This window comes from Colius striatus, chromosome Z (genome assembly GCF_028858725.1).
Source record: "Colius striatus isolate bColStr4 chromosome Z, bColStr4.1.hap1, whole genome shotgun sequence".
In the NCBI taxonomy this organism is placed as follows: domain Eukaryota; kingdom Metazoa; phylum Chordata; class Aves; order Coliiformes; family Coliidae; genus Colius; species Colius striatus.
Window position 1 is genome coordinate 34383646 of NC_084790.1, and position 14648 is coordinate 34398293.

General features: G+C 37.1%; 1 protein-coding gene across 5 annotated transcripts in view; it reads right to left on the reverse strand.

The window, feature by feature from the left end:
* RNF170 (ring finger protein 170) overlaps positions 1–14648 on the reverse strand; it is a 43706-nt gene that overhangs the window by 21758 nt on the left and 7300 nt on the right. For 3 of the 5 annotated variants that reach the window (XM_062017506.1, XM_062017505.1, XM_062017504.1), the window contains 5 exons: positions 10956–11096; positions 6171–6246; positions 4671–4782; positions 3449–3522; positions 1457–1561 (listed from right to left, as the gene is read on the reverse strand). In XM_062017506.1, the coding sequence (XP_061873490.1) occupies positions 1457–1561; positions 3449–3522; positions 4671–4782; positions 6171–6246; positions 10956–11089 (501 nt within the window). In that variant the 5' untranslated portion in view covers positions 11090–11096. Of the gene's footprint in view, positions 1–1456; positions 1562–3448; positions 3523–4670; positions 4783–5175; positions 5452–6170; positions 6247–10955; positions 11097–14648 lie in introns of those variants that run through there. The other 2 variants (XM_062017507.1, XM_062017508.1) reach the window with 2 other exon arrangements.

Sequence of the window (14648 nt, forward strand, 5' to 3'; positions counted from 1 at the left end):
GTGACTACTAGAGTAAAACAAATGACTGGGAAAGTGAGAAACAGCAAAGAGGTTATTTGGAGTGAAATAATGATCAGAATGGAAACTGAATGGATTGCAAGGAAAAATCCAATAGGTAAAGTAGAATAGGTTGCAGTCCTTTAGAAACACAACACCCTCTTCAGTAGTGTGTAACCAGTGAGTAATGTATGTTCCCAAAGGATGGATCCAGCTTCAATGTAAACTAAAGCACACATAAATGAATCCATCCCTTGCTCCTCTCCACTTTTCTACGGTGATTCTGTCATCTTAGTGAGGGACTGCTCAGTAAAATATTCAGGTTTTTATCATGAAGCATACAGAGGTGTGAACTTTGAATTTTTTTCTGATACTGCTTCCTTTTCTGCTGTACACAGTTGCTACACAGAGCCATGGCATTAGAATGAGTTACTGTCCATTCTGAAAAGAATTCTCTAGAAAGGAATTTTGTATGTGCTTAAGGTAATACACCACTTGTCAATCAAAGATCATTGATCTAGACCAATTAGGGCTTTAATGCAGACTTCTGGCATGACCTCAGACTAAGGTTTAGACACAGATCCCACAGAAAGGTCTAATGGAGCCTGAAAGGTAGTTTCAATCTACCCTGGATCCAAAGTATAACTGTTTTGTGGTTTAGAACATGGGAGAAAAAAAAAAAATCACATCTCACACTCTGTTTTGCCTCTTTAGATTGTGATTTTTTCTTGCTAATGTTTTGTACTATATCCAAGTACATGAAGACAAGCAGGGAAGTTACTAGTATAGTATATGTGTGTGTGAATTTCACCTTCCAAATCAGAGCATGAGTACAGAAGACAGGCTCGCAAGGTTGACTTTCTAAAGTCTGCAGAATTTCAAACATGTCTCTTATCTTTTTATCAAAAAGATCCCACTTTCTTCACTCAGAGAGCAGAATAAAGACTGTAATATAATCTAGAAGGAAAATTAAAAAAGCAAGACAGCATAGAACTTAAAATCTGAGGAAGAAAGGCACAGAGCAGAACTTCATATTCTTCTAATTGGTGTAAAGAGATCAACCAACTGAATATTCTTCCTTGAGATCACATATTTAATGAAGTATTTTTACTGATTAATTATTAATCCTTTCAAATTAATGAGTCATCATTGAAAAAGAGCCATGTACATGAATAGGGAACTCAAGGCTTTTCATAGTTCTCTCTCACAACAAAAATCCAAGTTTCCATATGTTTCCACAAATGAAAAAGACATATTTTCAAGGTTGTGGGTTTGCCCTAGCTATATGAATTTCATAAGTAAAATTTGCCCAGTCCCTAAGTATCATGAAGAGAAGATTCATATGCCAGGGTAAAAAAACCCTAAACCAACAAAATAGAAGGAAAAAAAAAAAATCACAAAGACGCTTTTAATCCCCCCTAAAATTACTGACTTCAACCCAAATTTACCCAAAACTTACAGATCTGGGCTGTCCTGAGAATCTCCGATTGTAATCATTAACATCTTGCAATACTTGGGTTGCATCCTGCTGATCTTCACCAAAGAGTGGTAAAAACAATGTCACCTAGGCACATGAGGGAGTTTTTGTTACATACAGAACTCTTTCAAACAGAGGCATAGTAAACTATAAACAAAAACACAGAACAGGCTTTGGTTTAGTTTAATATTTAGTAACAAAATAAAATTAATACTACTAACATGGATACTTTTCTAAGTTTTAACAAATTCCTTGCTTACAATCTTTACAGAATATTGTTAAAAATGTTATTACAAACAAGAACAAGAAGCCTCCCTCTAAGGCAGACATACAGGAAATTCTTCTGAATACTGTTGGAAAGGTTTCTGTTTCTGAAGTGGGACAGATGATCTGGAGAATAAAGTTAATTTACCAAATTAATCTAGTCCTGTTTCTTAATCTAAAAATTGAATAAAGCACCCAATGTGGCACTCTTCTTCCATCTTTAGCATAGTCTTGCATTTCAGCAATGAGAAGTAAAACTCATACTTTTCCATACAGATGTTCAAATCATGAGCAAGGAGAATACTACAGAATAGTAAGTTAACAGAAAAACATATAAACCTTCACCTCTTCTGTAAGCATAGAGAATTCTGCTGTGTTCTTGGGTTAACTTTAATTCAAACAAAAATATTTAAGACCATATTCATGTATCTCTTATGTTATCTTTCTGTATAGGAGTTTCTGAAAACTTAAGCTTTGTATTTGGGAGTGATGTTGAGGTATATGTAGATTATCATAGAAAACACATAGCACACTAAATTATTACCATCTTCAAAAGATCTCTCAGTACCTGGCCACTAAATATGTATCTTATTTCTGTGCAGCAGCCACATTTAGCAAATGAGAGCACAAGCAGATCTACATTCATGTCCTAGCCCTGCCATAGACCTGTATGACTCATGTTGTTTACATGTACATGCTTCCAGCTCTCACTTATAAATCAGACCTTACTTTATTTGACTGGGAGAATGAATGCATAAGCATGCAAGCAGTACCACTCAATTTACTTGTTACTCAGAGGAAGGCAGATCACTATCTGTGTAGGGAGATACTAAAAAAAAAACCCCTTATTTTTCTCTTTTCCACCTTCCTCACTTTTATTTTTTGTATCTCTCTCCTCACCAGCTACGCTCTAACTGTACTCACTCTTTCTCTAGTCATATCTATTTTTCTTTCCTTCCTCAGTGTCTTACAGTCATTTGTTCTGCTGAAACACACAATCAAAGCAGGACATAAGGTAGAGGCAAGGGCATGAAGCATGTTATATAATGCATCAGAAGCTACTAGCTCTGTAGTTTGTGCGCTGCTAAAGATGTACTTTTGTTAAAACATACACTATAAGACTCAGAGATCTTAAGTGGTAATGAATTGTAAGGACATATCTCAAACTGACAATGTAACTAAGTTGCGTAGGAAGTAAGTTAATGCTTGCTCTACAGATTAATAATACTTACAAAGTAAAAATAGGGACAAAATAAGAAATTGACACGAGTAGGGTTTTTTTGGCAGGGAGAGAAGATAGAGGGTACTTGAGTAGTATACTCCCTACTGAGAGTCTTCAACAACAGCCAGGTTTTTCAGATACCAGTTCTGATAAGGAAGTTATGAAATATCTCAAACAGAAAGCATGGAAGAATCATGGTTAAGACCTTGTGATTCTCTATTTTCATATACTCCTTTACAGAAAAAAATGGCTGAATTACCAGTGCAGTTCACTCAGATTTGTGTCGCAGGAACAATACGGGGTTTTTTTGAACCACTTAGCTAGGAAAAAGTTCAAAAAATCCTTTAAGACCACCATCATGCATTAATATTCTTTCTGCTTCTCACACTTCTGTCAGTCTCACTACTGCAGTTCACATAGAAGTGCTTTTTTTTGTAAGCTACACTAGACAATCAAATGGTCAGGTCCACGATTACTGAAAATATTACCGTTTGCCTGCAGATTGGACAACGGATGGCACCAAGCCATGAGCCATATCTCCAATAGGCAATAATGCAGGAACCTGATGAAAGTAAGTTACAGACATTTAAACTTCTGAGTTGAAACAACTGCATTAAATAATATGTCACACATCAAGGAAAACAACAAAATGGTGTAAGCAGTTAGGTTAAATCTATCTTTTTTAGTGTAACTTTTAATGCAGCATTCACTGAAGACAGAACTGATGAAACTGACAGAATTTGAATAAATCCAATGCTATTAATGTGAAAAATCCTGAATAAGTTCATCTGCATCATTAATTTTAAGGTATTATTTCCTGAAAAGACAGGAAATTTCTCATTCATTATCTGAAGAAGCAAATAATTTAAAATGTTACCAGTTTAAAATGTCAAGGGATGTAAAATTTATCCTAAAAACCTCGCCTTATTATCTGAGTTCCTATGCAACCTGATCTAGGTGGACCTGCTTCTGCAGGGGCTTGGACTAGAAGATCTCTAAAGGTCCCTTCCAACCCCTATCATTCTACGATTCTCTGATGGGTGAAGGAATATGTAAAAATCCAAGTTCCTAAGACTGTTTTCAAAATATATACTTTTTTTTGTTTTAACAATTAGGCATGGTATGCATCATACACTCCACAGAACTAGATGAATGCACTGAGAGAATTCTACTGGGAACCTGGAGCAGAGGAAGGAAAATGCTACACATGGTGGTTTTTATATAAATTTGAATAGATAGATGGAAAAAAAAAAAAAAAGAAAAAAGAAAATGCTTTAAGCATTGTGAACTTAGCATTAATCTTCAGGACTTCTGAGAAATAAGAAACAACTCTGAGATAAAGATAACACCATGCAGAATGTTTTACTCTTTCCAAACCATATTTTTAAATGGTACATTTCAAAGTATTTTTCAGCCTCTTCAGTTTTTTACTAACTCAAGATAAATAATACTCTCTGTGCTTGATGTTTTAAAATTAACTACAGTTTCAATTCTGATAGCATAGAAAAAAATGGCAGCATGCTCAAAGTGACTGCTCACATACTGGTCTTTTTTTTCTCAACAATTTATCTGAAAATTAATTCTAACGCAGATCAAAAGATAAGCACTTAAAAACAAAAAAAGCTTTGCATTAGGGTGACTGTACTAGTGCCAAAAGTTTGTATTTCTGTTACGTTTTTATCTTTGTGGTTTGGGGTTTTTCTTGCTTACCACAGAAGAGATGCCCACAGTTTGTTTCTATAGGAAACGTAGCCTGTTGCAAACAGACTGGACAGGACATATCTGTATAGAAGTGATGTCTATCATAAGCAGAAGCATCCAGCTGGAACAGAAATGCAAACTGTTAGAGGTGTCATTTTCATAGAAGTCTACACAATTAAAAAAAAAAAATTAAAATCCCATCTTTATTTACTAAAAGAGTCAAAAGCAAAACAACGTTAAATTAAATGTATTTTAAAAGAAAAAAAATAAATATACTTAAAGGCAAAAACTGATTCACTAAGCAAGTTCTTCTTGTAACAGGCCCATTATTTTCCCTTCATCTGTTCCGTGTGTGCTTCAAAACAGTTAAAGACTGTAAAGAATGAATTCCCTTGGCCCTTCACATTAGGTTAGGTTACACACACCAAAGCATGAGTAACAATTCAGATCTAGACTGTTACTTCATTACAAGAAGTGATTCTGTTCAGTCAGGTAACTGAACTGCACTGCTTACCAGTTGCAGTATTTAGTGTTCCCAGGCATAGACATCAGCATAGACATTGTGTACATCATTGCCATGACATGGGTTTTCTCCCCATTTTGTCATATTTTACTTCCACATAAATGCACACTGTAGTTAAAATTCTGTCGTTGTTTCAAGAAGTATATGATGAAAGACTCTTCTCAGTACTCTCCAAAAGCATGGGTTTTCACTATAGGCCTGGGACTCCGGAATTTCCAGCAATCTGTCCCATGCTCTCCCATCCTCTCCTCCACATACCAGAACTGCCTGCAATCATAGAACCATAGAATGGTTGGGGGTTGGAAGGATCTTTAAAGATCATGCAGTCCAACTCCCCTGCCATAGGTGGGGATATCTGTCACTAGATCAGGCTGTTCAACGCCCCATCCAATGTCAGCTTGAATACTTCCAGGGAAGAGGCATTAACAATTTCTTTGAGCAATCTGTTCCAGTGCCTCAACACCCCCCTCAAGGCAGAAAACTTCTTCCTTACGTCCCATCGAAACCTAACTTCTTTCAGTTTAAAACCAGTGCCCCTTGTCTTGTCCATAAAGGCTTTGGTACAAAGTTTCTCCCTATCAGTCTTTGTTGCCTGTTTTTGTTGCTGTGCCATTGTTCTGCTGCACATAGTTTATCAGTCTAAACATCTAACCCCTCTCCTGTGGAAGCAAACTGTACTCCAGATCTCCTTTCCCTTACCACTAAGTTCCCAGAAACATTGCAGGAAGCACTCAACATAATCTAACATACTCCACCTGGTGGCAAAAACTTGTTTGAAATGGAATTAGCCAAATTTATAGTTTTAATTACTTATCCATAAAAAATATCAAACTCAATGTTTTTACATTACTTGATAAATTTCAAGGTTGTCTCTGTGCAGTAAGCAAGCTTCCGTAACTGTCAAGATCAGCATGTTTCAGAACCTCGGAGAAGTCTACGCTAACCCAAATCAGATAGCTGAATGAAGCCAACACTTAGCACAGCACCTGCTCAGTTTGAAGCTGCTGACGAAGAGCCCGCACTAGCTCTTGATTTTCTGGGTGTATGTTCTGATGTTCATTTCTGTAAAAACAAATAAAAACAATAAGAAAGACTGAACAGTGTGACTCAGTACTGAAAAATAACTGTTTGGGAAAAAAAAAGTAACTTTGACAAAGGACAAAAAATAATTCTTTCTGGCTACAAAGGATTTCAAAGGAAGTATGTAAATAATTACGGAAACAGGACATTCACTCTCAATCTTAAAGCTACTCTGGACATTTAAAGCTGCACAACAGTAAGATTTTTCAGAGGCATTCCATAATCAACCATTAAATCATGTTAAAATTAGCTTTTATATTCATCATGTAGAAAAATTTTTAGTTTTTGTCTCCATTGCTAGTTTTGGAATTGTTGGTCTACTTGTAAATGTCTGTGGTTTTTTTCCTCTAAGTAAGTTACAGAGCAGAAAAATTCGAATTATTTCAATTTTATCTCCTAGATGAAAGATTAAGACATAAAATTTATATAAGAAGGGGTAGGCAAACTGTTAGATTTAGAATGTTGTAGTTATCAACAGACTAGATATAAAAAGAAATCTCTCTTTTTAGAACAGCCTTTGAAAAGAAAAACTCTTTGGGCAAGGAAACTACAGGTTAGAGATGCCAACAGGAATCATAGGAAAGGGACTCACTGAAGAAAGGAGGCTGGATACATTACAAGTTTGAAATTCAAAAGCACAACAGGAATAAAATTGGAATTAAAAATTCTGACAACATTAAGATGTGTTAAGTTACAATAAATACGAGTCATCATATTCAAAACTGAATTTTTATGCTTAATTTATTCATACAGATTTCACTGGTGATACATTCTGCTCAGCATTGGTAAAGTCTCAGGTGGATTCTGTTTTCCATTTTGGGTTAAATGCATAAACACACAGAAAAGTTGGAGGAAGTTCAGAAGAGAATAAGAACTACTGCCCACATTTTTTAAACATTACAGTGAAGAAACATCGTTTCATATGGAAGACTGTTCATGGAGAGAAAAAGGGACAAGATATGACTTTCATTTTATAAATATGAGCAATTACTTCCCACAGTTATCTAGAGTCCACAAAGATGACTAAGGGAGTGGAGCATCTCCCTTATGATGAAAGGCTGAGGGAGCTGGGGCTCTTTAGTTTGGAGAAGACAAGACTAATTGCAAATTTGCTGCTGAAGTGTTAATTTACTCTGTATCATGCACTTCACTGAACACGTGAGAGTATTTGTAGAGGTACAATATGTACATCTGTCACTTATATGTAAGATGCTGAGGCAGCAGAACACTGCGCAACACCCAGGAGAGGACAAGTAGAGTTCAAGACATATTCAATTCATAACTTCTGTCATGCAGTTAATGTGAGAAAATAAACGACACAAATTCAAACCAGGACAGTGCTACTAAAAGTATTAATTGACATAATGTCATGGTTTTGTGAGGAGTTGCTTTTGCTTGGTAACAAGGGAAGGGGGCTGCAGTGCAGCCCCGGTAAAGAGTTTTCAGACTTCTCCCTAGCTCTAGGGTTCGGACTCACCTCCGGTACAGCTGGGCCAATCTGGCGCCTCTGTGATCACTATTTAAGGATAGTGATCACTGAGATATCCTTGCAGCCCACGACAAGAAGCAGAGATCCTGTGCTAGTCTGGGTGAGAGCTGGAGACTCCGGGTCTGAGGGAGTGAGCAGTTTAGACCCCAACCTGGAGAAGATGAACTGGGGTTGCAGTGCCCTGTCAGAGCAGCCCATGCAGGGCTGCCTGGTGTGTGGGATTCCCTGAGCTGGAGCAAGGGAGGGCTGGAGGGCTTCTACTCAGAAGTGCAGTAAGTGGCAAGAAACATCAGGAAAGAACTGATTGCAACCTCCATTCCCTGCCCCTGGCAGTTTATGGAGGGGAGGAGCTAATGACACCAGGCTCAGGGCTCTAAGTCCTGGAAGACAGGAGGAGTGGGGGAAAGGGGATCTTAAAGGGCTGGTTACACTTCCATCATTTTCCCTACTCTGTATTATTTTTTCCATTGGATATTTCTGTTTGTTTAGTACAAGGCAGATTAAATTAAGTTTTGTATTCTTTCCCAAGCTGAGTAGCCTTGTCCGTTTTGTCCAGGACCATAAGCAGCAATTAAGCCCTCCCTGACCTTCAGGAGTTCCAAAGTCTGGAGTGCTTAAGTTTAATCGTGGTCTTTTGACCCTGGATGGCCCTAAACCAGGACAACAAGAAAGAAATAGCGTTTGAAGCTCATTTCTGAGTGTTAGCACTTCAAAACTTGAGGGGAAAAAAGTTCAACTACCTGGAAAGATTGTACTGTGTATTAAAAAGGGCCTCACCAAACTATCATTACTGCCTGCTCATTCAGTGTGCAGTCTCAAACAGGGAAAGTGAGGGACAGTAATTCTGGGGACTGGTATATCACTCTGTAATGATGGTCATTGTTAATTTCCAAGGATTAAGATTCTGCTGAAAGTACTGACTGTCTTATAATCAAACCAAAAGATGGGAGAGAAAAATGGGAGAAAAAGATCTAAACCTGCAAATTCATACAAATTGGTTAGGTAAGCCATTTGGGACAAGTAGGGAAACTGTGATACAAAACGCTGGAGGGTCAGGCTCCCTTTAATTCATTGGATAGACTAAATTTCCGCAGTCTCATTTCTAATATGACAATCTGCTCACACTTTTAAAAGATGATAGAAAAAAATCTGGATGCATTTATCAAAATTTGTAACCCAAAGACATATAGGCTTTGCAAAAGTATCTTAAAATGACTGAACTAAACATCTGCAACCTGGTATAAGTTTCTCCACCAAAAGCACAGAAACCCTCATCTCATGCCCTGATGTGATGCTTCATTGAGTTCTCCCTGCTGGTAACAAGTACAGCAACCACATCCTTTAACAGTTCTTTCTGTATTCCACTTCTTCCTCCTAAAATCTCTGCAACATATATTCCTTGCTGCCTGCTTTCCCTTTTCATTCAGTTCCTGTAACCTAATTCATTACCCTAAGCTTCTTTCATGGGTTCTTTCCCAGCGCCTGTTCCTGCTCAACTTAGGTTGGATGTTGCATACACAATGATGGGTGGAGAAATGGACATAGTGTAGGAACACACAGACCACTGTATCACCTAAGAAAACTTGAGAGGTAAAGAAAATACTCCTTTTCTTCCTGGCTCCTCCTTTAGTGCTAAATAAATAAAAATTACTATGTTTTACATACTGTAGAGTTTTTCAACCATATTGTGCAGATTTTGGTTGAGACAATGCAAAGGAGGTAAAGGAAAAATGCTGCTGAATACTGACAATTTCAGAAGGTACCAGAAAGCACAGCAGAGAGTTAAGAGAATGTTTCAGTAGTTAGCCATAAATGCAGAAGTAAACAAGCTTCAAAACTTACCAAGTACGGAAGCTTTGCATCCAAGTTTGTTTGCCTCTCCAGAAAACAATCGGGCCACGTAACAGTATCCACAGACAAACTTTTTACTTAGCTCATTACATTGCAGAGGTAATTAGCAGTTTCTCCCTCCTCAGTAACTCTTCATCATCAACGTATCATCTCACTGAACTCCAACCCTGAGTGAACTTCCACTACTCTTCCCATTGCTGACCCCTGTTCCACTCACTTTTTTTATGTTCCGAACTTACTTTCCTTTATAAAGTTAAAAAATAAAATGTGTGCTTTTAAACCAAATAAATAAAATTCAGGACGCCAACAGTAAAAATGTCAATACGAGGAGCAGAGAAATCATGGGAGAGAAGAGAGGAACTCTTGAAATCATCTGAATAACTGAAACAGAACTGGAAAGAACAGCAAGGTGAAGTATCCATGTTTCTCTGATTCCTTTGCCATTTTGTGGTCCTGAAAAGCAGCGCTACCTTGCAGTCCAAACAAGCTTTACCACTTATGGTTCCTTTTATAGTTTGCTCTCAAATATGTCCTACCCTACTAATACTTTTCATAGGGACATGTCCTGCTCAGTGAGTTCCACAATGGCAATGCATCACTAAAACTGAATTCTCTTAGAATGCTTATGGGTTCAAAGACCTACAGTGATCCACAAAAAGAAAAAAGGAAAATAGAGCTAGTGTGAAGCTCAGACTTGTCCCAAAACACAGAGGCTTAGGCATTTTTTAAGTTGCAAAGAAAAACTCTGACATGAAAAATAAGCTTTGATTACTTGGCCATTAAAGTTACTGAATTCTGAACTTTGCATTTTGCTTTATGGAAAGTATATTCAAGTCCACTGTTTTCTAGCATATTCATTTATAAATAAACGAGTCAATTTATTCAGGTTTGGGTGGTTTTGGGGGATTACTTTGGAAGGACACTGCAGCTAGCACATACATTGAAGGACTATATCCAATCTTAGTTGTGCAGTCATTATTGACAATAATTACTGTACTTAGTACACTAGTTACTGACAATAGTTACTGTACTTAGTAACCAAATGTGACACACCAGCCACATAGACTGAATTCAGCCATTTTCAGTCTTAAGGAATGATAAACATTATTCAGTTTGACCATCCGAAGATAAGGAAAAGCTAAACTTCACTGTTGAGAAATGCAGCATTTCATTCTACCTGTGAATTAAATTATGAAACTCTGCCTAGCAGTTAGATATAAGTGGTCAAACATTTATTTCCTTAATGTCACAAAATCACAGCTGTTTTATATAGCAATGCAAAAATTTCTTGAGAAAATTAGAATTTTACAAATGCAAGTATGTTGATCAACTCCATTCAACATATTCTCACCTTAAAAGCGTATATACCAGAGCAGCAATGAAAGTGAAACTGAGCACAACTGCCACCAGTACCTGGTCACTTATTCCTTCTATAACTGAATCATCTAGCTTCAAACTCTGAAGTTCTGCTTGGTGACTGGCCATCACAGCTCTAAAATGAAAAAAAACCCCACCATAAATATACATATATATAAAAAAATCATACACCTGTGCATAAGTTTTAAATATAGTTACAAATAACATGTATATGTATCTATTCATATACACAATAAGTTCCTGAAGCAACAGATCAGTCATGTCAGAGAGAAAAAATGGTAAAATAAGAGGGAACAGATGCATTTTTAACAACCACTGACTGCAAAACATTTGCCTTGCACAGTAGCAAGTCTTAAACAGCTATGTTGTGAACTAAAGGAGGTTTTTTTTTAAAGAAAACATGAGTCAGATACTTTACCTGGGAATCTTTACCAGATGACTTGCACAGGAATAGGTCAGTGCTGAATTGGACATAGTGTAAGGACAGTTCATTTTTTAAAAGTATAATGACTCTGCATTATCAAGAATTTTAGCTTTTACACAACACATCATTGCTGCTAGGCTGAGACAACATAATTTTTAGAAACCTAATTTTCACCACTTTTGTAAAGAAAGTAACAAAGACATGTGGGTTTAGCTGTTTTTAGACTGTTAAGTGCCCATTTGGATACACAGAAGCTGTCCGATGCACCTTATATTTTATCTGTCTTTTCTGTGCATCACCGTCATTCAGCTGGAAACATGGGAAAAACTTGAAAGGAGTATTACTAGGCTTCCCTAGTTAGACTCACTTGTTTTATATTAATTTCACATAAATGATAACGAGAATGACTTACTAACATTTATTAACCTATAGCGTTAACCTACAGCTGCAGAAAAGCAAAATAAAAGCATTTCCAACACATTGCTAAATCACTTCTGTTGCAATCAGGAAGTGAAACAAACCACATCTAGGAATGTTATGAAACCAGAAGAACGAAGCTAACTCTGGCAGATGACTAAAAAAAGTCATATTGATACCACATCCATAGAGAAAGTATTTTTTCATATGAAATGGACATAAAACCTCAGCATCAGTTTACAAGATAGGTTTTATTTACTTGCTAGTCCAGTGTGTTCTTGAGTGCAAGCTTTCATCAGTGTTTCTAGAGCTCATGTGTTACTGTTTAATTCCAATCTCACCGTCTAACAAACATCACCAGACACTGTCTAGCTCTGAACTAATTACAAAACTGAAACAGAACATAAGACATTTGGATTTTGATGGATAAGTGTAATGACTACCCTGGCAAGATTTCATCATGCCAGTCTACTGCTAATAAAAAAGTATCTTCTCTAAGATAGCTGCTCTCACCCTCCAGGTCTTTTATTGTATGAATTGTGGATCTTTTTCCAAGCTTCCTTACGTTTGTGGGAGCTGTCCTCTGTAGCAGCAATGCAAGAAGAGCTGGTATATTCTAACATTATTTTTAAAAACAAATAAGTGGTATAATTAAGTACCAAAAGAGCAGAGAAAACTTACAGAGAATGAAGGGGTCAGCAACTAAGCACCACAATGCTGCTTGCTCACTCTTACTCCCTCGCAGTGAGATGGGAAGAAGAATTGAGAATTAACCAGTAAAACTCATGGGTTGAGATAAGAACAGTTTACTAACTAAATTGAAATAAACCATAATATTAACAATAATAAAATATATAGTAATAGTAATATTTTTAATGAAAAGTAATATAAGAAAGAGAATTAATTAAGCCCAAGAAAGACAAATTACTCCTAACGCAAATGTTCACCATCCACCGACCAATGCTTAAGCAGCAATCTGTCCTACCCTGCCAACTCTCTCCAGTTTATACACTGGGCGTGCCAGTCTATGGAACAGTCCTTTGGCTAGTTCAGGTCAGCTGTCCTGGTCATGTTCCCTCCCAGGTTCCTGGGCATCTCCTTGCTGGCAGGGTAAGGGGAACTGAAAAGTCCTTCACTGAGGCCAAGCACTAATTAACGACAACCAAAATATGACTATGTTATCAACATTATTCTCACACTAAATTCAAAACAGAGCCCTGTACCAGCTCTAGGAAGAAAATTAACAGTCCCAGCCAAAACCAGGTCAGAAGGGTATATTACTTCAATTATTCTATTTTTGGGCTTCCACAAAATGAAATAATTAAGCATATATGAATTGAAACAGTAAGTTATTCTAAGTGTTCCACTTTGAACTGAGACTATTATTTCTCTAACTATAGTAATGTTTTTTGCTAATTATAACTTTCCACGAGCAACAGTGTCATAGTCTAAGTATTGAAATATTGATCAATATTTGGAAAAGGTCACTTTTCCAAAAGGTGACTCATCAAAGCTGCATCTAAAGGAAGTTAATATTGGCACAGGTTTCATATATACTAATGAACAAAAGGATTACATTTTTCTGGGAAGGCCTTAGACTAGATGATCTTTCAAGGTCCCTTCCAACCCTTAATATTCTGTGATTATGTGATAGTAACAAGAGCCCATAGTAGGCATTACAGCAGGTCTTTACATAGCTAGTTACCAACTTATATTGCTACAGTTAAAGCCATGAAGTCAAGGTGTTCTGAAAGTTTTCTGAGCAGTAGTTCCTTTCTACCGAGGATCTGGACTGGTAGGTGTGCTGCGATGCCTACCCAGCTCAGCATTCCCAACCTATATGCTTGATTTCTTTGCATATCCAATCCTGAAGAAACTTACAATACATCATTTTTGGACACTCCACAACTGTGCCTTAGACAGCATGCTCCTATCTCCAATTCCGAAATTTTCTCTCCTTAAATGCTCTCATCACTTGAATAATTTTTACTGTATCACACTGTCATTTTGGTTTGATCATTCAGTACAGAATAGAAGTAAATAACAAGAGACTGGTATGTGGTGACTCCTCCATTGTCCCAAGCAGAACCTAAAAAGAAATAAAGAAATTCCTGCAATATCTATCTAGTTTTGTATCAATACTGCCAAGATGTATAGAGAGGGGAGTGGAATATCTGCCTCAGTCTCTCTCCCAGCTATCTCTGTTATTAAATTCCAGAGAAGACAGGCTACTGATGCTTAAGGCTCACATTGTTCATTGGCTGTTAGAACAGACTAGCATGCTAGTAACAAGTACATTTCACTATTATACACTTTTTTTTTTCTTTTTTGAGAAAAATACACTGTGGGAAAGACATATAGATGATTTAACATCACCTTTGGAAGGCAAGTGTTTCTCACACTGACACCTGAAAGGCTTCCTGTGTCACTGCTTGCCTGGTACATTCTATCATGAATTGTCAGTATCACACAAAATTAATTCTGTTTCCACGAAGAGCCATCAAGACATCCACTCTGGAGTTCTCTCTCCCTCTCTGTATGTTCCTTGCAACAACAGCCTTAATCCTTATCTGCCTACCATTAATAGCACTCACTAAATCTGCTTGCCTTAATTTCTGCTCATGCACTCCTCTTGAAATCCCAAATGATGGTTCCAAGGTTAACAGCAAAATATGAATAAGAAATACATAGATCCTCACCTTCTCTTCCTTCCCACACATAATGCCAGTTACTTCTGTCTACTTCACCCTTTTGCTTAACACACAGGATTTTACCAATAACCATTCTAACATAAACTTAAGTGTTCAAAAGAAATTCCTGCACAGT